General features: G+C 41.4%; 1 protein-coding gene across 1 annotated transcript in view; it reads right to left on the reverse strand.

Moving 5' to 3' along the window:
- Positions 1-21,529, reverse strand: part of MAN1A2 (mannosidase alpha class 1A member 2) — a 144,930-nt gene that overhangs the window by 63,182 nt on the left and 60,219 nt on the right. The window contains exons 4-5 of the mRNA XM_059836282.1: positions 17,534-17,652; positions 15,074-15,154 (exon numbers count right to left, since the gene is read on the reverse strand). Coding sequence (XP_059692265.1) covers positions 15,074-15,154; positions 17,534-17,652 — 200 coding nt within the window. The remainder of the gene's footprint in view (positions 1-15,073; positions 15,155-17,533; positions 17,653-21,529) is intronic.

The following is a 21,529-nucleotide window of genomic DNA, read 5'->3' on the forward strand; positions in this document are numbered from 1 at the left end:
AAGGATCACCTCCCTTGACCTGATGGCAACACTCCTCCTAATGCTGCCCGGGATACCATTCACCTTCTTCACAACAAGGGCAAGTTGCTGGCTCATGGTCAACTTGGTGTCCACCACTTTTCTGCAAAGCTACTTGCCAGATGGTTGACCTCCAGCACACACTGGTGCATGGGGTTGCTCCTCCCCAGGTGCAGGACTTTGCCCTTGCCCTCACTGAACTGCGTGAGGTTCCTGTCAGCCCATTTCTCCAGCCTGCTGAGGTCCCCCTGCGTGGCAGCACGATGCTCTGGCATATCAACCACTCCTCCCACTTTCGTGTCATCATCAAACTTGCTGAGGGTGCACTCTGCCTCATCGTCTAGATCATTAATGACGATGTTGAACAGGATCAGACCCAGTATTGACCCCTGGGGTACGCCGCTGGTTACTGGTCTCCAACTACATTCTGCACCACTGACCATCACCCTCTGGGCCCAGTTGTTCAGCCAGTTTTTAATCCACCTCACTATCTGCTCATCCACCCCACAGTTCACCAGCTTCTTTGCAAGGATCTTATGGGAGACAGTGCCAAAAGCCTTACTGAAATCTAGGCAGACAATCTCAACTGCCCCCTCTGCATCTCCCAAGCCAGTCATTTCATCGTAGGTTATCAGGGTTGGTTGAGAATGACTTCCCCTTTGCGAATCCACGCTGGCTATCCCCAGTCATCTTGTCGTTCATGGCCCGGGGAATAGTTTTCCAAGATTAGTTGCTCCATCACCTTTCCAGGGATCGAGGTAAGGCCCACTGGCTTGTAATTCCCTGGGTCCTCCTTCTTGCCCTTTTTGAAGGCAGGAGCAATCCAAGGGTGATGCCATTCATCTTGTACATTAGCTTTGGTGCCCAACGATACTCATTTAAACCTTAGCTTTTCAAGCTACTACACTTTTGTAAGGCACGCAGCTGTTACATGCAGAAGATTTACACAGAGAGAAAGAAACTGGACTTAATTCCTTAATTCTAACAGGCCCCAAAATGTTAAAACCACTACCAAAATTCACCCTGCTACTGCTGCTGCAGAGTCCTCCTGTGCTATGAGAATTCTGCTCTCTCGAGAAGAGGATAAAGCAGATACATAATATTTATGGATGAAGTACCAACTTGCCAATTTATTCGTTTCACAAGCCAATAAACGCTTCACGAAATGTTCCTTCTTTCAAAAAAAAAGCCAAATCCCATACCAAAACAAAAAAAAAATCCATTACCCATTCAACAAACTCAGAAAGACAACATTTATGAACGTTTATGACTGCCTCCTCCTGCACCCATTCTGATCCAGGCCCCTCTTCCCTTTAAAGGTTTTAAAGTCAAACCAGGGGGTTTTCTGCATGAAAAGAAAAATGCCCTTGTAAAGAGGTTTTCTGAAACGCCCTTAGTTTTCAAAACACGCAGAGTAGGCTGGTGTTTTCTTTAGCCAGTAACACTGCATATGAGACTTCTGCAAATACTTTTATGAAAGTAAATCACACTGGATACCTTCCTCAAAGGTATGCTTTTGTTGACAATTTGAAAGAACGGTAGGAAGGCAAGAAAGGCTGTCCAGTTTCAGATGATGCATGAAATTAGGTGATGTAACAGTTGCCTCTGATTGAAAAATCGTGACTTCACAAGCCTAGTATCTCTGTCTGGAGATTCAAAGACTCAGCCTGTAAAAAATTTCTAATGCAGTGTACCAGAATTATCCTGACTTCAAGAAGAAAGCTGCAACGGTGCTCTGCATTCTACTTTTGAAACAAAAAGCTCAGTAAAGCCCACAGGACTGTACAGATCCATTCATACACCCAAGTCCCCGGATCTCCTCTTTCCTAGAGGCTCTAGACTGTTCTGAGTTTAAAAATAAAGGCCATGGTTTTTTGGAATACCAAATACAGGAACAGGTAAAACACCAGCAAGAGAGATGGCAAGGAAACTACCCCATCCTAGCAACCAATATGGATGGACTAGACAACCTAGGAAAACTATCCCAGTGGTAGTTCCTAAGCTAGAGTTGTACAGAAAAGCACTACAATGCCTCTCTGATCATATTGTTCAGTTCCAACCTCCAGTCTACAATTAAGCAGAGAAATAAACACAGAAAAATACTCACACTGCCATCAGTTGAGTGCAGATAGGACAGGCATCACCTGGTTGACTACAACTTCCCCTATTTACGTCTTACAAGTTAGCAATTACATTTTCAAATGCTGCTGCTTAGATATAAGATAACAAATACTATGGTGGTTTCCTACCACCAGGAGGGAAAGATTTGCTAACAGAATTCTTAAAAGTGATACTATCTTTATCTTTCACTAAAGTTTTCCAAAGCTGCTTTCCCGGACAACAGACGTGAGGAATCTATTTTTTGTTGATTGAGGCATCGTAGGATCTAATGAAATATTCACTGGTTTCACACTATTGATATTTTGAAAAATCCACATGAGAAAGTTTGTGCATATATCAGCTTAATAGAAACTTTTGAAATTTTTGCTCTAGAAGATCTAAACGTAAAAATTTGGCATGCACTGGACAACCAGCTAATCACATTTAAACTACGTAGCACTGGCTAATAATATCTCAATCAAAGTGCATAATTTCCGTTCACGTCGATAGCTGTATCAGCTTCCTTGGCATGGGTTTCAGGCATATCCGAGTAGAAAAGTTACACGTTCTCCATTTTTAAAAGGGCCTTCAAATCTGAGGCACTTTACACCAGCCAGCCAACATCACAGATCACTTAAAATTCAGAAGAACTGCGATGAAAATCTGGCATCTAAATGTCTCCTTGATCTGATCATTCCAGGAAGATACAACACACTGTTTCTCATCCCGCCTAACTGAGCCAAAAACCACGGCAGCCTTGAGCTAGTTTTCTCTTCTATTATTATTATTAGAAAGTTGCTTTCAACCCAGGCAATTTTTGTGCTTTATCTTTCCTCCTTTTCACATCTCTGACTTCTTCACTGTAGGTTTCCCTGCGCAAGCAGTACCAACCTGCCAGATCAGTTACCTGCATAAATAAATTGTCTCAGGACTCGAAGCAACAATCTTGAATTCACACAACATACCAATCACAATCACTCATGCCTAAGCACGCTCCGAGGAGGTACGCGGGCTTTTAAAAGACTCTCTTTTCAGATGATTTCTTCTTGCTGAGAGCTAGTGGAGCAGAGGGACCCAGATGTGAGAGCACAGATGATGTCTGGCATCTGGCTTAAATGTCTTCCCACTAGTTGCTGGCAGCAAGAAAGTAGATTGATTTAGAAAGCCTGGAAAAAGGGAATGGACAAAGAGAACGATAAAGTCTGAATGGCCACCAGGAAACCAAACAAGAGTGCCACCAAGGGACAGAAGATCTGTACGGAGCTTTGCCAGCAGGGAGGCAAAACTGGTAAAAGATAAGGCTTCCAGTCCCCCACACCTCATCGGCGGTGAAGTGCCAGGGAGAGGTTGTTAAAAGAAGCGAGCACGAATAGGAGCTGAAGGAAGAAACAAAAGGCATCAGGAGGCAGGCCAGGGAGTGAATGGAGGGCTAAAGCAGACAAGACATAACAAGGGACCGAGGACGGAATGCCAGGAGATGTAAGGAACAGGAGCATGAGGAACATCTTGGGCAATCTGACAGGGGAAGAACACTTTCTCATCTCCAGAACATATTCTTCAGCCCTAGAATTGACCTTAACATATCAGCTTCTCAACACGCATTTGTAGCCACACACAACCAGGCAAAGCAAATGGTAAAAATGAATCTTGGGTTTTGGTTTTTTTTTTTAATTAATCCATGATTCTTGGTGTTTTGCTACTACCGGCTGTTCTACTGAGTTGAGTAACAGACTGCATTATGTTCCTGAAGGTCCCAACCCAACTGATGATCCAGTCTCTCTGTGGTTTTTAAGAAGGAAAATGTGTATCAGGAACCCTAAGAGATGGTTCTGAAGTCAAGTAATTAAGCTGTTTGTGCTATGCTTACAAGTCTTATGAGAATCCTTTTCACGCAATAAAAATTAACAACCCTCTCTCTTGACACTGGCTTTTTTTTGGCAACACCTGCTCCTAACACATTCCCCACTCATGTCAAATATCTCCTTAATTTCCCATGTATTTTTCTCTGTCATGTCATCTTTTTTGTCCTTCAGCTCTGTGCTTATATTGTATCAATTTCTACTTTCTCAGTTATTCCTCTCTTTCTCTTGAATGTGCTGCCAAGCTTTCCGTTTTAAATTAATCTTGATTTCCCCTTTAGACTTTGCCAGAAATGACTCAGTCCCCTTTAGACTGTATTTGCCTTTACAAAAAAGTTAAACAGAGATGAAATTACGTATTGTTTCACACTATGTGCACTCATTGCACATGCAGCCTCCCTCCTCCCGTAGGTATGATGTAGCAGATCACAATGCAAAAATCACAGTCTAGAAAAAAATAATTTAAAAATCACATAGCTTTTTCATCTTCAAAAACATATCCTTCACACAATGTCAGATGTAAAATACGTTTCATTACGTTGTGCCTGATGAAAGTGAGTAAATAGTGGTTTGTGGGTTATTTTTAAATGGGTGAACCAGCTTGTTTTCACAGATTTACAGGCATATTTAGCTTATCTACAGCTAATATATATATTAGGACCAAGTTCTGACAGAAAATTAGTTGGCAAGCAAAAGCTATGAGCAATGAATTAGAAAGCACCAAATCTTCAGAGTCGCATAAATTCTGCAAGGCATTTGAAAAACCAGACATTTATTTTGAGAAATGGTAAGATAAATACCCTAAAGTCCTGCAGCATAATTTATAGATCCTAGGGCCAGAAATAATACAAAAAGTTTTATTCCTCTATGCCATACGAACAGAAATCAAAAAGGCTCAACAGAGCAACAATTTGATCTTCTGTATAAAATAAAGCATAATTACCAAGCCGCCTTTGTGTTTCTGTCAATAAGTAGTATACAAGTGAAACATTTCTTCTAGAGACATATCTGGACTGAGTCATACCCGACATACTGACTATTCATGTGTCCAGGAAGCGTAACTATCAGACCTCTATCTTTTTGTGATTTTTCTACACTTCTGCTGTTTTTACCTTTAAGAACACTATTACCAAGACGCTTATAGCATAACAACAGTGACCCTTTATTACTGACTTAAACAGAAATAAATTCCTCCTCGTATTCAAACTCCTATTTATAAATCCAAATGCTCGTAGGTCTTTTGCCACAGGATTTCATACCGAAACTTCAAACTTTGGCGAGTTCCACGTGCTCTTGAAGCCACAGCTACTCAAAACATACTCTCTTGTTCTGTTCCCACGTTGGCCTGGCCAACATGGGTTGTTGGTTTTTTCTTAGAACTTACAGCCTGCATCTACACCTTTGGCAACGTTAAAAGGGACTTCATTTATACAGGCCACGTTGACCAAGTGATTAAATTTCTCCAGCGTTTTCTATTTACTTGACATTGCAGCATGAGCAAATCTACAGTCAGCTATAAATTCTTACGAGAGTACTTTTATCATCAAATCACTACTATACTGATGATCTCTTATTTTCCATTAACTGAACTTCTGGGATGGGGAGGAGGAGTGAAATCAGACTAACCACTCACAGATACCTGGGTCACCTTTAATGACCTTTTCTGAACACGGACATAGTTGCACTCTTTTGGTTTAGGCACTTATCTGCAATTTTGTATTTCGAATTAAAAAAAATGAATGTTAATAGGCTAGAGAGCTTCTCGGTCATTTCTTTAAAGATTTGTCAGCTGATTATCCAGTTCATAAATGTTAATGCAATACTACTGCAGACAGCTTAGCATCCTCTTGATTCCTAATAGACTAGAAGAGTTCACCATCTTCATCATGTGATAGCTGAACACATCGTTAGAGGCACCACAACTTTTGCTAGTGTTTTTGCTAGTTTTCAGTGGTTCTGCTTAGCAGTTTTTTGTAGCATTAGTGGCATTTATTTCATTTTTCTCTCACAGTACCTGTTTTTCTCTAAACAGTTTTTAATATTCAGTCTTTAAGAGGGAAACATAATAGTTAGCACTGTATGAAAATGAGTTCCAAAAGGCAAACCCAGCCAAAGATGCCTGGTTTTAAAGTGCTATCATGTCTGGAGTTGTATTTTTGTCTCGTTTTAAAGTGGAAGAAAAAAATCCTACTGGAAGCACTGTGTTTTCAGTTGACGAAAAAGAATGCCATACTTCCTCTCTGGATCAGATCGAGCATGAAAAACCTCAGTGCAGACGCTAACGTAGGAGGAAAGAACATTGGAAAACTCAGTGGGTAGAAATTAATGCGTCACAACAGTAATGCCAATAAATGAATGTCTGGAAAAATGACAGGTAAGATACTGTGCTTGCTGTCACTGGTGCCCATCAACATCAGTACGACTGCTACACTACTGAAGAGGGAGCCAAAAACTAATAGACGTGGTCATCAGGAGATACATGGCATGTGAGCAGTTACAAATGATCTGTTCTTTCTTAGCTTGTATAGCCCGCTACAGGAACATGACCAAAGAGTGAGTTTTAAGAGCGGCTATTACTGCATCCTTACTGTATTTTCTATTGCTAAAACAGCCTGTTCTTTATTTCCACCAGTTTAAAGCACATTATACCAACAGGCAAACCTATTTCCAATCAGACTTAGAGGAAACAAGATTGCAGTGAAGTCAGTTTTCTCCTCCTGTCTTCCTCTGCGGGTGCCGTGCGGTACCAAGATGCAGTAATAAATTGCGTTAAGTGTCATTTGCCAGTCAAGCGAACTTTTAGTACAAGCCTGGTGAACAGAAACTGCACGAGGGTTACAATCTGCACTGCAGCGAGCAGTGGCAATGCCCAAAATGTGACAATGCTTTAAAACTCAAGAAAAAAAGATTTTTTTCAGGCTGTGTCCTGGTAGAGACCAGTGAGCTGTCACAGCAGCTCATCTCCTGGCAACAAACTGAAATCTCATCTTTATTGGATAGGACGTACACAATGCTGTTATCTCTTCAGAGATTTTAAGCCTTTGAAAACTTAGTTTAGATAAGCCCCTTCACAGGTACAGTCAAGACTTCTGTGATACCAGTTCACAAAATGTGTTGTCTTGCTTACTGAAGGCCTATACTTTGTGTATTTAGGTCAGTTATTGGGGATATCCATTGGCATATATAAGATAATTTTACTAAGGAGTCTTCCTGAACAGAAGAGATGCTGCCTGACAGTTTCCTGGAAAAGATTAGTTTGATTATCTGTTAATAGAGTATCAAGTACTTAACAGCCCTCGCTCTCTGTTTTAAATGACAGATTTCAGGCTGGGTTTACCCATGCGAATTGTATTATCTTGCCCAGAAAGATACGTCATTTTCATGGTGTTTAGAAAGATGAGAAAGACAATCATGTAAAGGAACTGCTTTATATCTAAGGCTGGCAAAGGTAAACACAGTAAATCGTCTTTTTTTTTATATTGCAAATACCATAAATAACTTTGTTCAACAAAAATAAACCAATAAGTTATCCTTTTTATTGTATTAATAAATCAGCAGCAGACAAGAACGCTTTGTCATAATGGCATAAGTGTCCTTCTGCCACTATCACACAACAGCCGTTAGAATAATACTCACTTTGTTTTCCTTTCTTGACGCTGTTTCTCAAGCACAGCGACGTACTCCGCGCAACAACTGACCCTCTATCCATCTCCGGGCTTCTGTCATTCCACGCAGTACCGCTAGCAGGAATGTTTTGTTTGCCGCTAGCAGTCACACCGGGAGTTTTAGTGATTTGTGAAGCTCCACTTCATGAAAAAACCCAAGCAGTCAACAGGTACCTTGTGCACTCTCTCCAGACATCATGCCAGATAAGAGACTTAGTTACTCGAAAGGCAAGATGGGGTTACTCCTGCACACCTTACAAATCTCTTTATGGACTGCTAGCAAATGAGCTCTAGAAAAGCATGTTAAGTATCACTTACTAATCCTAATTGTCAGTCACTCCACTTTCTTTACAACCCAGAACATACTCAAGAACTGGAAACAACCCCCAAATCCTGCTGCAAAGAGCTGCAGCTCAACTTTTGTGGGGAGGAACCCAGAAGCCATAGGCTCAGTGTTTGGTTTTATTACAGACTTCCTGTAAGATGCCAGGCAAGAGAGTTAAATCTGAGTTTTCGGAGACCATCGCTAGCTATGGCATTCCTGTTTCATCTTGCTTCAGAAAACGTGCTGAACTTTCAGAAGCTTTAAGGAGTCTAATCTGTAAGTGAGGGCCATAGGCTCTCAGAGTGCCAACTGCTGAGAAAAGGTACAGTCACGCTTCTGTTCAGTGAAGCACCACAAATCGAGTGAACATCTCCAGCATTTTATCCATAAGTCTACCCACTACTCAATTACTGAAGGCCAAAATCAGCATGATAACACATACTCTCACAAGAATACTGTAAACTTTCATGAATTAACATTTATGGGACACACCCCCAGTTATCATTTTACAGGAAAGATTATACGCACCCAGATGAACCTTCTATTCTTAAAGATAAGTGTTAGACACGCCGGCCAAGGATCCTGCACAGAAGGGACGAGTGATGACTAGCTCTTCCCCTGGGATCTGCCCTCCGGTTGGGCTTGCATTTCATGCATTTGCAGGACAGAGCAATACTTCCTAAGCGCTCTGTGACCTACCGACCATCTCGCATCTGGAACAGAGGAGTGGCTGTAGCACTGCACTACGGCCAGCACACACAATTCTTCGGGGGAAACCCATACTCAAAGCAACAACCTTAGAAGATGCATTCTACAGCCTGTGATACGACTTTAAAACCCCACAGAGCAAGCGTATCAGAACAAGCAACGACTTCTTGAGGATCAGAAGAAAAACAGGCTTACCCACTGAAATGAGCATTAAAGAAGAAATAGAAGAAACACATGTAAATAAAGCCCTCATCTATACAGAAAGACACAATTAAGATTATGCCAAATGTAAACTACAAAAAGTGATGTCATGATTAAAATAATTCAAATCAAAGTTTCAGTTAAATACATTCTCAACTGCCCTGAGTTATTCAGGCTGAAAGAACCGAGCTTCCCAAAAGGCAAAGCTCAGAAGGACAGGGAAACCCCACACAGTTAAAGGATCCATCTTAAATGGGATAAAATCTAGGTACCCGAAAGAAAGTCTGCAGTGAAACAAAAGAAATCCGTGTAACACCATGTTCCTCTGACTCTCTTAGTCTGGGTTAACTACATCTTTTCAGCCTCCTGACAATGACCTGCATTTTGCATCCTGCCTTCTCCTACCTGGAGACACGGATGCTCCAGCAATATCCATATCTGGATATGCCTGCTCCGGGTCCTTCCTCTCAACATCAGAGGATTTTGCTTCCTGCTCTCAGCATACACAGGATCTCAACTCAACTCCTAACACACACAACACTGAAGAGCAGAAAATAAAGCATGCCAGGAGCACACAGGGGAAACACCAAAATCCTTAATCAAGGCTGAAAGTTTATGAAAGTATTACAAACTGAAATAAGATTTATTAGCGGAAGTCTAATATGAAAAGGCTTCATCTTCCAGTTCACACAGCCATGAGAAGGGGAGAGGAGTGACTAGGAGAAAAGCTGCTATTTGAAGAGGTTTATCAGCCCCCCCAGGGGACACCAAGCCCCAGAAGGTGTCCATGGCCAAAAGGACTTGCCACCGAGGTGAGCCACACCAGCTCACAGACAAGGGTGGGGCTGTAGCCATGGGGAAGGGGCAGACTTGGCACATAGAACACAGGAGACTCATTCCTCAGTTGGGGAGATGCAGATAACTCTAACGATCCATGGATGGGGCTCATTTCTGCTTGGCTAGGACTTGCTATGTACCAAGGAAGTATGCCAGGTCACTCTGGAAAGACAGAAACTTTCTTGAAGCAAGGAATGAGTAAGAAGAGGTCCCAGAGCATGGAGAATAACTTGAAGATAGTGGCATTGTGTCTTCCGCTCTTGTTGCTCTTGTTTCTTCTGACTCAGCAAGCTGGACTCAAAGTTATCCCAGAGATAGGAGGAGATTACTGCTTCCTAGTCCCTTCTCACTGGGAATGCTTCCTGAAGAGCGGGCATAGCCAACCTTGCTGGTCCCAGTCCCACCAGAAATTCACCTTCTCAGCCTTATGTTGTCTTCCTTCCTCCTTTGGTGAGGATGATGGTGATGGCAGGGGCCTCATCACTAGAACTGCCTCAGAGAGAAAGGGCAACTACAACTTCTTTGAGAGCTCCAGGCAATAAATGGTACTCAAGGATTATTAACCCTCAGGGGAGATGCCACAGTATCCACAGACCGTGGACATGCCTATGATTGGGATCACTGTGAAATGGTTACTATTCCTGTAGATTTGCTCAAAAATCTGGACTTTATCTATTCTTCAAGAAGCTGGACAGACATTTGGCATGTAACGCGAGTATCACGTTCATTCTAGCAGTGGGTATAGTCACTGCTGGAGGCTACTGGGCAGGAGCCATAGAGGAGAAATGACAGCAATTCATCAAATACCACTGTAAAAAACCAGAAGATTTTGAACACACAGCTAACAACTCTGGTATCTTCTTTATTTGCGAAAACATAGCAACATTATCCTTTATCTTGCTTATGCTTTATTGCTCCTATGATCATTTAGTGTGTTTAATTACAGGATTATTCTGCATATATGCAGCACTTGGGCTCTACAGCTGTCTCTCCTTCATTGAGCAAACTCCCATTCGGAGAGCAGAAAGTTCATTTACAGTGTCTTCACAAAGGCTTGGAAGTGAAGAAACTGCTCCTAGCAGGGTTCAGCATCTTCACTGCTGTCTTTCTGGATGGTCTTCAGAAATGAGGAACGATGGGCCTGGATCCTGCAAGATGCTCTAGGAATCTCCATCTGCCCTTATGAGCTCCAAAGTTCACGTAGCCAATATGAAGAACTGCAGCTTGTTACTGCTGGCACTGTTGGTCTCTGATGTCTTCCTTGTACTTATCTCTCCTTCACTAATGAGGTGTGGGGACAGCATAATGGAAATTACAGCTCTTGGACCACTCGATTCAGCACACCATGAGAAAATCCTATTTCTGCTGAAGATTCCAGGGTGGTACCCTACATCAGGTTCTGACAGACCTTTTACCATCCTAGGCCTTGAGGACATTGGAATTCCTGGTCTGCTGGTAGCCTGCTCTCACAGATTTGACATTCACGCACACTCGCCACGGATCTATTTTGTAACTTCTACTGCAGCTTATAGCTGCGGTCTGTTGGCAAGCTTTGTCATTTCAGCATTAACGCAGAAAGATCAGCCAGCTCTTTTCTACTTGGTGCCGCTCATTCTTACTGCTTGCCTGGTTGTTTTTTTGTGCCAGGAGTTGAGAGCGTTTTGGAAAGGCAGCGATTTTACAAAGCAGCCCTCCTGTCCGCCCTCAGAAATGAGTATCAGCTACCCCGATGCCCAAAAAGACCCAGATCCACAAATGTGACTGAAAGAAGTGGAAGAACATATACAGAATCATATGCCCAATAAAGACCAATTAGACAATTTGTGTTGAAAAAAAGAATTTACCAATACCAACACACATAGGGAAGAGAAAACCTCAGAGAAAGCAAGCACCAAACATGACTGATCTTGAACAAAATCTTAAATCAGAGAACTGGATAGATGCCATGGGAGATGAAGGAATTCCAGAGCCACATCCTGAGAAACCAGCTATACAATACAGCTGATTTCCAGGTAACAGAGGAACCTCCCTGGATAAACTTTGAAAATAAAAGTGTAGCTTGCAATAGCACCCCTTTTTTGTGAAATGCAAGTGCTTTATCTTGTTCTGATCTGTGTGTATACATGATACTCTCATTAAGCATTTCTACCCTGATGCTACTAAATATAATAGAGTGATATCAAGATACTCTATTAGTGTTGGATAAGAAGTTAAAGATAACCATAAAGAACACAAAACATTCTTATACAGTAAGTCTAGGGAATTAACCTGGAATAAACATAAAGGACACTACTGTTCTAGGGAAAATGCTAAATAATGCCTTGATAGGCATCATTGAAAACTATAAAAAACATGGATTCATAACTAAAAGACAAAAATTGTATTTTTGCCAGGATGATGCACGAGAGAAAACAAATCTCTTAATGCAGCCACAAAAAAATTGTTGCTTTTCTGCTTTCTTTTGGGACCTTTTGGGCTTCATTGTTTTGTTTTTTTTTTTTTTTTAATTCATGTAAGGCTGACTTTCATCCTAAGCTGTCATACTCATGTTTGCTCCAAAGGAGGCATATGGAACATTTCATGTCTACTTATTTCTGTTATATTATCAACTATATCACAATCCCCCCCCAAGCATAATGAAGACCATGTCTAGTTCCTATAGAAGTTAAAGGATTGTTGCAGGGATTACTGAGAAACAGTCTGGTTCAATTTAGGTAAGAAGTCATTACATATTTTCCCGCCAGTATGTTAATTTGGCCTGTTAACTCCCTTTGACAGACAGAAAAGGGGAAGCATAGTGGTGCCTGTGAACTCAGAAGGTGAAAAACTTGTAGTTCACACTCCTTAACTACAAGATCATGCTTCCTTTTTTGATCAAAATGCAAAATGTAAAAATTTTATCCATTCTATCACGACCTGGGGTGCAGAAAAGGAGTGCCTAGTTCTCATGGTACGGCTCCCAGCCACTTTCTTCTAAGCAAAGAAGAAAACCTCCTAAACCCTGTACCTCCAAAAATATTTAATTAGTAGCTCCTGACTGAGTTTAGGCACAATGAATTTTGCACCTCCTATTTAGAGATTTAGGTACTTAGAGGTTATGCCTATTAATGTAAAATGTAATACGGAATAATGACGAGTGAAGTAAACACTTTGTACTGGTTGCTCAGTGGAAACTGGGAAGAAACCTCTGGCAGACAGCAAAATACAAAAGAGCCTGGCTGGATGCACAGCACCCCCAGGAGTTCTCATACGTTTTTCTTCTGCTTTTTATCAAGTCTCTTTTTCTTTCTTTGGTTTGACAGTATAATTTCAAAAAATCCCAGTATACCCCACTTGTACTGGGGTCCCCAGTACTGTATCCAGCCCTGCTGACCCCAGTATAGGGAAGGCATGGACCTGTTAGAGCAGGTCCAGAGGAGGCCACAAAAATGATCAGAAGGCTGGAACACCTCTCCTATGAGGACAGGCTGAGAGGAGGGAAGACTCTGGGGAGACCTTATAGAGGCCTTTCAATATATAAAGGGGGCTTATAAGAAAGATGGAGGTAGGATCACTCCCTGAGTGGTGAGGAAACTCTGATGGAAGACCTAAACCTAACAGATTCTGGAGGCAGAGAAAGGCTCACTGCCACACAGAATCACTAAGGTTGGAAAAGACCTGTAAGGTCATCAAGTCCAACCATCAACCCAACACCACCATGACCACTAAACCATGTCCCACAGTGCCACGTCCACACGTTCCTTGAACACCTCCAGTGATGGTGACTCCACCACCTCCCTGGGCAGCCTCTTCCAATGCTTCACCACTCTCTCCGTAAAGAAATATTTCCTAATATCCAGCCTAAATCTCCCTTGGAGCAACTTGAGGCCGTTTCCTCTCGTCCTGTCGCTAGTCACTTGGGAGAAGAAACCAACACCCACCTCCCCACAACCCCCTTTCAGGTAGTTGTAGAGAGCGATGAGGTCTCCCCTCAGCCTCCTCTTCTCCAGACTGAACACCCCCAGCTCCCTCAGCCGCTCCTCATCAGACTTGTGCTCCAGACCCCTCACCAGCTTCGTCGCCCTTCTCTGGACACGCTCCAGCACCTCAATGTCCTTCTTGTAGCCACGAACGCAAGGTCAACCCTTCAGTTGCTACGAAGGAAAGACAGGGCAATATTATGTGCTTCTCCTTTCCTTTGGACCTCCCATAACAGACCACGTGAATCAGTGTAGCAGAAAGGACTGCTTGCAGCTGATCCCTTTGCAAACAGAGGGCTTGGAGAGTGTGGACAGTGAAGAAGGTGAATACATACTACTTGTTGAAAAATAAACTAGCAATTTCTTTCAAGATATACACTGGATTTTTGCTTTGCCACTAACTTCTTCTTCCAAAGAGAAGATACTCCTACAAGAGAAAATTCACATATCCTAGGATGATGGCAAAGACCTAAAGAGCCAACAAATATGGGGTTTTCTCCTGGTTATTTTTAAGGCTGTGGGCTTAAACCCCTGAGAACTTGTTGATACGTACGTGGTGCTCCCCTCAACAAAGGAGGAGGGTACATATGAACACCTGGAAGTGTATCAAACCTTAAGCCATGAAATAAGGCTGGAAGCCTGATGTTTTAGGCTACAGAAGGGCCATGAAAAATAAAGGATAAAACCAAACAAATCAAAGACATAGGCAATAGATCAAAAGACAGGCAGCTGATAAGATGTAAGAGCAGCTATGGCTTAATCTGTAGGTTGGGTCAGGCTCCAGCCTTGCTGAACTATGTGAAGTAAGAGGTCACAGCACCGTTACTGCTAGAGCAAAGAAGGCCATGGTTGCAAGTCTTTGGGTACATGCATCCTTTCAATCTAAGTATGTATTTGCATAAGTGCTCAGAACTATAAGTCTCCAATGTTTTTTAATAGAAGTTTCAAAAGTGGGACAAAATTGGCTTGATATTTCTCAGTTTGTCACTGAGAAAATGCTAAGAAGATTGTGTGGTTCTTTTGTGAAGCAAACCTACAGCCTTGCAGGACAAGTGCCAAAACTATTATTTCTACCTTCGTGGAGTTACAGAACATCAAAACAAGTTATTGCTGGCATGGAAGCTAGTGACTTGACATTTCAGACTGATGCTTACTTGAGTGGATATCTTTTGAAAACACCTTGATAAAAGAAGCATTTCAAAGCTCTAACAAAGGGTCCTAAATTGGCTGCACAGAAACAAGCTTTAAAGATTCCACACTCTAAGCATTTGGTTACTTTAGACAACTTACTGCTGTAAAATTAGTTTGCAAACTACTGAGAAACCAAGATTCTAGAAAATTCTTCATGTGAAACATGTGCTAGCGTATATTACATTTCACAGACACATTCAGTCTCCTTACCTCTTGTCCTGAAAGGTAGTATGCCGCTAGAAGACCGCCAATGAAGCGAATATTGACCTCAAAAACAGACACTTCGGAATTCTAGAACAGGAAGAAAGAGTAAATAATTAACCAACTCCCTAATCAAAGCAGAAAAAAAAAATCATCAAGGCAGAGGCAAGTACATACCCCAAACCAATCTGCATGCAAGGGTTTGTACTGTTTCAGTATCTAGAGCCATACCGAAATTCCTGTGCACATCATCACGACACCAGGTGATAATTCTAGTCACAGCTTCAACCAATTTCTAAAAATCAAATTTCTCTCCTGCTTGCTAATCATGTTATCACCACTAAGTGCAATTGAAGTTGTTTGGGGATGGTGGGAAAGAAGGCGAGGACTGGACACTTCCATAATTCAGCATCTTCTCTCTTACGTTTAAGGATAACACCAAATCTTCTGGGTTTACAGGATAAAGTAGAAGAATAATTAGAGAATTCCTGTAATGTGCTTTCTTAACCTGAATTACCAATGGGAACCTCAAATTCAGAGCTCCATTTTAATGTAGTCTCTGTCTAGGAATAGCCTTTATGTATTTAATGTTATGACAAGTACTGCAAGACCACTGAAGAAACTCAAGAGAAAAAACCATTTTACTGCCTTCCTCCACATTAATATCCTTGGGCTAAATTCACCAGTATCTTTTGACTCATTTAACCCACTGAAAAATTGAGAGGAACTAGGTAGTTTTAACACCTCTCTGCCTCCCTCTGAGCCCCATACACTCCTTTGCCTGCATCCACCCCATCCGTCTCCCCCAGAAACTTCTCTTCATTCAACCCATTAGACACAGAAATGTAGTTCCATTAAAAGATTTTGAGATAAGGGGGACTCTTCCTTTTATCCAGAAACGTCGCTACAATGTACACTGTACAAGCTGACCCACCAATTAGCACACAGTTGAAATGATATTTATAGGTATGTCTTTCCTTTCACGCTATTTCTATGGCACCTGTGGCCATATCGTGCATTTTGCTTGTATCCAATATGAATACTTTAAAGATTTCCTCAAATAGCACTGATGATTAAAAGTCTAAAGTTTGAAATACTCCCAAATACAAATTTTAGTAAGAGATGCATTTTTATTCACATAGAGCTGATACAAGAAAAATATCAGCAATGCAGCACACGATTCCACTTAATACCTATTAAAGTCATGAATCACACAAGCAATGGTACAGTGTACAGTGAAACCAATGATTTCTATTTCCCAGTAAAAGAATCCAAGAGAAACAAATTTATGTATTTATTTATTTATTTATAAACTTCAAACCATATAAGGAAATTACTCAAGTCTGGCGTATATATGAGACAACTCATTAACCTTCAGAAATAGGAAGCTGTGATTGAACCCCAGTGGGTCATATAAATCTCTTCCACCCAAATCCTAGATTAATTCTGCAAATTTATATTAAGATTGCCTCAGATCAGACAAAAGTTATGGAAGTAATTTAGTTCACCCTCATAATGGTACCATTATGTCTACACTGTCTCTGATATATTTAGGGTCCTCATTTTTAGGCTGAATAATTATGTGGCACTAACTGAAAAAAGCAGAGTAGAATTTCTTTAATGTTTGCCAGACAGTCAATTTATAAAACAAAAGGAAAAAACCCAAATAAGTGACTTCTGAAATGTAAGATATAGTATAAAACAACAGTAGGCATCTGCTCAATTCTGACCGTATACCTACATTTCATTTTGTGCATTACTGAATGAAAAATTATTTTTGGAACCACAGGGCAAGTCCAAGGATTGAAATACAAATTCCGTCACAGAGTCTGTGACAGTCCCAAAATTAGTAATAAGAACAGTAATCAATAAGGATAAAATAGAGCCATTTCTTCCATGTAATGCTTCCAAACTCTGCACACACAAAGAATGTCAGATGCTGTATGACCTGCTGGGAAATTCTTGTGATAGATTCAGAACCTGTAGGCAAACTAAGATGACTCAAGTGGCATTCTTCATGCTAAAACATCTTAAGGACATGGAAGAAGAAGAGATTGTATTGTTAAGTAATTTATATACCATACTTTGGGGGAAATTGTCTTTTGCAGCTCAGTTATTTCCATCTACTACCAGCTAGTAAAGCCTCATCTTTCTGCCTTCATTTCTGAGGCCCCACTGGTTCTCACTGACCACTTTCCCTTTCTTCTGTTATCCAATTATAATTTGTACTTTGAAATACAATATACACATGTATCTTTACTTCTAATTAAAGTGTGAAAGGGTTGGGGTGGGGGTTTTTATTCAAAATAAAGTTACAAACACAAAGAACTTCATTAAAGCTTACATCTGAACTTCTGATACTTCAAATCCCAAGTTTTTTTAAGTTCCAGCTGAAAGATCTCTTCTGTCTCCTCCCGAGAGGAACACTGTGAAAAGGACTAGAGAAATATTAGGGCAAGCTCTACTCACCACACTGAAATCAAGATTTTTGTCAATCCACTCTTGTCCTTCTCTGAATTCATCGTGAAGCCCCATGATATAAAGAGTATCCAATGCATCTACTATGGTAGCACCCATTTGTGAGTTTCCTACATGTAAAAAGAAGGATTTCTATTACAACTGATTATTTCATTGCTTTTCTTAAACATCACAAGCGTGACAGCACAAAGAATAATCAAAATGAGCAAGGAATTAGCAGCTACATAAGAGGTTCACACTTCTCTTTCAAAGCATCAGTCCTCTGGCACAGTTTGGCTTCTGGGGAGAAAAGAAGCCTAAAGATAGAAAAAAAACCACCTTCTCATCTGCTTTCCTAACTGGAACATGAGCAACTGTACTCTGACACAAAAAAAGGACAGAAAGACGTTCAGCTTCAAACAGCTATTAGGAATTCTAGGACAGAAGTGGTAAAAAAACATATGCAAGATAAAGCAATCTGTATTTGCAGTAACGCCTTGGATTTCCCAACATTTACTGCTGAAACGTTCAACGTTTTGCAATTATGGAAGCTACCTCATCACTGAAAGCATGGACTGATGAGCAGGGATGCCCTGGCGTGGCTTGACCGATAAAGCCGCAGCCCCAAGACGTTCATGTCGCTGTCTGCGAGGACCCACACCGTGACGTGCTAACGGATTCCTGAACTGCCACCATTTAAAGTGGAGCACTTAAAGCCAAATAAAAATCGATGGTGCTTCACCCTAAAACGCAATTCACTTGAAACAGCAGCAATTTAGAGTCGATGGATGAGTGACTCGTGGGTTTCTACAAGGGAGGCAGGATGAAGAGGCGGTGAGCCACTGACCACGTTAGCCTTGACCTCCTTAGGCCATCCCAACCTAAGCTGTTGCCCTTAGTAGGCAGAGGTCTTTGTTTCTAGAGGAAAGCAAGAATTACCAGGGCTTTATGTATTTTCATGGAGTGTATAAAACTCCCTACGCCCTAAGAAAGTAGCCCCATTTCACTGTTGATACCAGTATTCTATAAAACAGTACAGTAACTGTACGATTAGCAATTTAATGACAGCAGTCTCCTAACAAGATAAGCCAATTTTATTTTTTTAATGTGCTTTTCATCCATAATGGAATTTCTACAGCGCAGTATTCCTGCTTGGTTGTTTCTATTCATTCATTTCTGATTTTTACATGTTTAGAGATTTTTTTTTCCGCTCAAGCATAACAACTGAATGAAGCCATCACCCTCACTGTATTTCTTCTACACACCTAAATGACTGATACTTACGTGCAAACTTAATTCCATTTTCAGAGATTTCTTTCCCCGAATAATAAAAATTAAACACAAAAGTCTCTATGACAAAGTAATCACCAACTAATTTCTTCAACAATAGCTGTGCATCTGTTTTAATTAATTTAAACTAGATATGGAAAGCCTTAAGTTGGTGGTGTTTGTTAAGAATACTCAGGTACAAATGGGGACACACCACCTTTCGCAAGGTTAATTAAAAAGACATATCCTTTGACAAATTGGCCACCAGGCATACCTATAACTCTCAAGAAATGAATTCACTGTGGTGCAGAAGCACTGTGAGGTTGAACACCTTCAGCCAAGTGACAAATTCCACCGCTTGTGCTGAAGTAGAGGTCGCTTTGAGCAGAGCTGCAGTATGCACTGAACTTTGTACCTTTTCGTAAGCATAATGTGACAGTTGCCTAATTTATCACTTCAAAAATAAGCAAATCAGACCGTGACACAAGGAGTAACTTCAGAATTAGCTGACAAGGTATTTCTGATGTAAAGGTAGAACGTGTTACACCGCTGTGGCACTCAGTTCCTTTATTTAAACCACATTGATAACATTTTCAAATACACAAGGTGTTTGAACGAATAGGGATGTATAGCCTTGGGAAATCCCGAAAGCTCCTCTTGTAATAGTTTCAAAAAATAAAAACCTTCTAACTTAAACACAGTGATAACCACATCAGTAAGCTCTCATATTCTGTAATAGGCATGGGGTGAGGAGAATATCTTGCATGGGGATGGACTGGTGGGTCGTTGTGTCCCCCCACCCCAGAAAAGAGATTCAGACGCCACTGTACAATCATCCACAGTTTTCTAGATCTCAGAAGTACATTCAAGTGCCTGCAAGTGGGGATAGCCCTGTGCTGGGCACAAGAATATCTGCTTTCCAGCCTTCCAGAAAATACCTTCAAAAATACAAATTTAAACAGCCTTTTTCATGGAGTGCTCTGCACAGAGCTATGAAAGAAGGGCTATGGCAGAGCGAAAGCCCATGATTATTTTTGCCATCTCACAAAACCAACAGATGCACCCAGAGACTGAGAGCAAAATGGCTAGAACTGCTGGAACAGAGCTCTCTCCAGAATGGAGCAAAAACGTCCCTGGTTTCCTAACGCATCCCATAGCGACCGAACAATACAACTTCAAACACAGGCAAGAAATTTGCTTTCATCCTCGCAGTGTTAAAAGTGAGCCCTGAACCCCACACAGAGAAATCTCACCTAAACCAGTAGTCCCCAACAGGGATTGACTAACAACAACCTGTTTCACCCAAGATCCTCCAGCAACTTGTTTGCAGCCACAGAAATAAACGCAGTCTGATAGAGCAAACCAGGCTTGCTCAGCATTTTTTGCCCGTAAAAGTCAATGAAAGGCATAGGTTCATACTCTAAGCTTTTGTCTGGGCCACACTCCAATAGTTTGTTCAAGCTCTCCCTCCTGCTGCCTTTTTGCCCCTTTCTCTCATCTTTTATGTCTGTCTTTCCTAGACACACAAACGTCAAAAAAAACACTACTGAGCAAAGCCCCTTCTGCTCACACACGCCTCTTCCTCGAGCAGCGACGGGTGCCTGTTTCTGAGATGCAGGTCAGCATGGTTATAGCTTCTTGACTCCATGTGAGAGCTCAACTATTTCTTACCACAGTCTCCTAAGGATAGCATTTATATCCCAACCCATCATAAATTATTCATAAGAAACAAGAAAACCGAGTAAGTAGGCTATTCCAACCAAATTTGGTTTATTTTTCCTTTTTCTTCTTAAACATATGGTAACTAATCCTAACTGCACAGCCACGCTTATTCCTTGATGAAGACTCAAGAGAATAATCTTTGTTTTTTAAACCTTTTTAGCTGAACACATTTCCAAAAGGTCAAGAGATGGCAAGTCAGTGTTTTGCAACAGATTGTCTACCCAGTCTTCTTCCGTCAGTGTCAATCAGGCAGCACAAAGCAACTCCCTCCTCCTGGGCACTGAGGGGGACGAGTCCAAAATGCAGAGTTCATACCCAGAGGTCTTGCGTCTACAAGAACAGAGGGCAGAGCTGGACGTAAGGCACGACAGAGGACAACAGACTTAACGTAACACCTTGGCTGCCCCATGTTGCAAGACAGGTACAACTTAAAACCATTTGTGGGCTACACTAGGTTGGGTTGGAGAGTAAAATTAATTAATTGCTCTCAGCTTCTTTCTTGGAGGACTATGTGGAGAGGATGTCGTTCTTAATTTGTTCCTAAATAACGGCTTCTGCTGAATTCTTCTGTATCCGCTGAGGTTCCCAACCTGACCAGAACAGGCAATGATGTTGTCATAGCTATCTCCATCTTAAAATGCAATGCACTACCAGCAAGGCAGCAGCTGAAATCTAAAGCGGGAAGAAACAGCAAGTGTTCAAGGATCACTGGTCAGCATTAATCATGCGCGGTGCTATAGGGAAAAGAGACTACAATGGATAGATAGGCAGCCGTACTTCCCCCTCCCGATGCCGATACAAACCGTTCAGTCTCAAGTCACAAAGAGAAATGATTTTCCATCCATAATAGAGTATGGGTTTTTCCCTTCCGTAGCCATGCTAAGATCCATAAATCTTGCCTTAAAGGACAAGAGGATAGTCTTCGTGGACTTAAACTGCAGAAAGTGTCATTTGAAAAGTAATAAAGTAATTCTAAACAATGAGATAATAGTTAGAGGAGTATACACTGCTTACTAC

This window comes from Gavia stellata, chromosome 1, assembly GCF_030936135.1.
Source record: "Gavia stellata isolate bGavSte3 chromosome 1, bGavSte3.hap2, whole genome shotgun sequence".
In the NCBI taxonomy this organism is placed as follows: Eukaryota; Metazoa; Chordata; class Aves; order Gaviiformes; family Gaviidae; genus Gavia; species Gavia stellata.